Source organism: Haplochromis burtoni, unplaced genomic scaffold (genome assembly GCF_018398535.1).
Source record: "Haplochromis burtoni strain Fernald_Lab_line unplaced genomic scaffold, NCSU_Asbu1 Contig_538, whole genome shotgun sequence".
NCBI lineage: Eukaryota > Metazoa > Chordata > Actinopteri > Cichliformes > Cichlidae > Haplochromis > Haplochromis burtoni.
Genome location: NW_024582899.1, coordinates 14,457 through 16,813, shown reverse-complemented (window position 1 = coordinate 16,813; position 2,357 = coordinate 14,457). Strand labels below are relative to the sequence as shown.

At 42.7% G+C, this 2,357-nt stretch overlaps 1 protein-coding gene across 2 annotated transcripts in view; it reads left to right on the top strand.

Annotated features, from left to right (window-relative positions):
- mtm1 (myotubularin 1) overlaps positions 1 to 2,357 on the top strand; it is a gene marked incomplete at its 3' end in the record, with an annotated part of 22,976 nt that overhangs the window by 10,908 nt on the left and 9,711 nt on the right. For both annotated transcript variants that reach the window (XM_014329741.2, XM_042214254.1), the window contains 4 exon segments: positions 428 to 538; positions 745 to 846; positions 1,655 to 1,738; positions 1,965 to 2,114. In XM_014329741.2, coding sequence (XP_014185227.1) covers positions 428 to 538; positions 745 to 846; positions 1,655 to 1,738; positions 1,965 to 2,114 — 447 coding nt within the window.

The window sequence follows — 2,357 nt, the reverse complement described above, 5'->3', positions numbered from 1 at the left end:
AAAACTGCGAGGCATGAATAAGATCAAAGTACTTGATACAATAAATCAGCCGAGTGGGTGACGTGTGAAGTGGGATCGTTACATTTGCATTTCCGTGGTCATACCTGAGCCGGAGTATTTTTTTTTTAAACTCTGCTAAAGGCTCGTACCTGGAGCTTGTTTTCAGGATCCTAAAATGTTCATCAGTTTGAGTGGGTGCCAGTGTTTCACTGTGCCAGTGTTTCTCTGTGCCAGTGTTTCTCTGCCTTCACAGGAATGACCTGGGAGGGTCCTAAAGTTTGGCATGAAGTTTATTCCACTGCATGCTCTTAAATAAGAGCTGTGTGTGTGTCGTGCATTGTTTTTAATACACGCTGGACCTCGTGTAACAGAACAGCTTCCTGTTGCTGAGGTCACATGACTATATTTGTCATACTTTGTGTTGCAGGATGTGACGGTGACGCTGGACGTTCCATTGGGTGCCATCAGTCGAGTGGAGAAGATGGGTGGGGCGTCAAGCAGAGGAGAAAACTCCTACGGCCTGGATATTACTTGCAAGGTGTGTGTTTAATGTTCAGAAGTCATTTGCTTTTTTACAGTTACTGGATTTTTATTTAAAAAGAACACAAAGTCTCATCTCTGCCATCGCATACATGTGCTGGTAGCTTAAAGTGTCACAGCAACACTTTCTTTTAGTTGTGTCTGTTTTGCAGGTCTTACATGTTGTGTGTTGACAGTGAAGTGTTTGATCTGTTCTGTCACCAGGACATGAGGAATTTGAGGTTTGCCCTGAAGCAGGAAGGCCACAGCAGAAGAGATATTTTTGAGGTTCTCTTCAGATACGCCTTTCCTCTGTCACACGGTCTGGTAAGAAACCTTCTAACGTCTGCTGCTGCTTTGTATTAATTACTTGGTATGTGGAAAAAGAAGAACACCTTATTTTGACAGAGCCTAATAAACATTATGGGTTTTAAATAGAGCATATGGCTTCTGCTCACCCCAACCAATCACAGCAGATGGCCCCGCCCCTCCCTGGTTCTGCTGGAGGTTTCTTCCTGTTAAAAGGCAGTTTTTCCTTCCCACTGTCACCAAAGTCTTGTTCATAGGGGGTCATGTGATTGTTGGGTCTGCCTTACAGTATAAAGCGCCTTGAGGTGACTGTTGTTGTGATTTGGTGCTGTTTTTAAAAATGCTGTTCCAGCATTTCTGAGGCTCTATTTTCAAATTGCATCATCTAGTAAAACTACAGCAGGTTCTTCTTTGGCACAAACACTTACAGTGATGACGGCTTTAGGTCTGAGCTGATTTGGAGGCTGTTGGAAACCACAGTTTGTTAGGCGTCTGATAGCTTTTATACAAGCCTGTAATATTTCTTTTTACGGATATTAAAGCTTGAACGCGAAAAAAAAAAAAAGCAGAATTTTCGTTCAACTTTGAACTGACCTTTTATGTTTTTGGTAAAAACTAAACCAATAAAGCCCCTTCATTCGTTCTGCTAACTGCCTGCTGTCCAAACCAAGAGTATTATAACATCGATGGGGCTTAATATTTAAAAACGCTCCCTGCTCGTGTGCTTTACTGTTACAATGGCTGTTCTAATGCATGTGCTGCTGTTTCTATAAGACCGCTGTATACAGTAACGTCTTACATGTTTCTCTCTTTTGCTTCTGTCCAGCCTCTTTTTGCGTATTTGAGTCAAGAGAAGTATGCTGAGACTGGCTGGACCATCTACAAACCTGTAGAGGAGTTCAGACGGCAGGTAAGAAAGACAACGTGCGCAGTATCGGGGTCCCAGGACAATAGGAATGGCAGTGTTTTCTATAAGGGCTGATAATCTGTTTTTATTGAACCACAGTAAGCGAACGCACCTTCAGAAGCCTTGATGTTAAAAACCTGATGACCTGTGAGGTCTGATGCTTCTGAACAGTCAGAGCTGAGTTTGAGTTTCAAAGAAATGAGTCAGTAATGATCATTATCTCTTCCAGGGTTTACCTAACAACAAGTGGCGTATATCATTCATCAATAAGAGCTATGATCTGTGTGACACCTACCCCACTGTGCTGGCCGTACCCTACAAGAGTAAAGAGGAGGACCTCCGAAAAGTGGCTGCCTTCCGGTCAAGAGGACGAATACCGGTGAGGGCAAGACTAAGCTGTCAAATATAGGAAAGACTTTTTTGAGTTAGACCAGCTCTTTGAACGCATACAGTGCTGTACTTCCTCATGGTGCTGTAGATACTGTTACACACTTGTACTGTGTTTCTGAACAGGATGAGCTGATTAGTTTAAGTTTGCATTTTAAAAACATTTGCATTGTCAGTTGGTGTGTAAAATTACCAAAGCTAGTGTTAGGAGCCAAACTGGACTTGGTTCTTCACC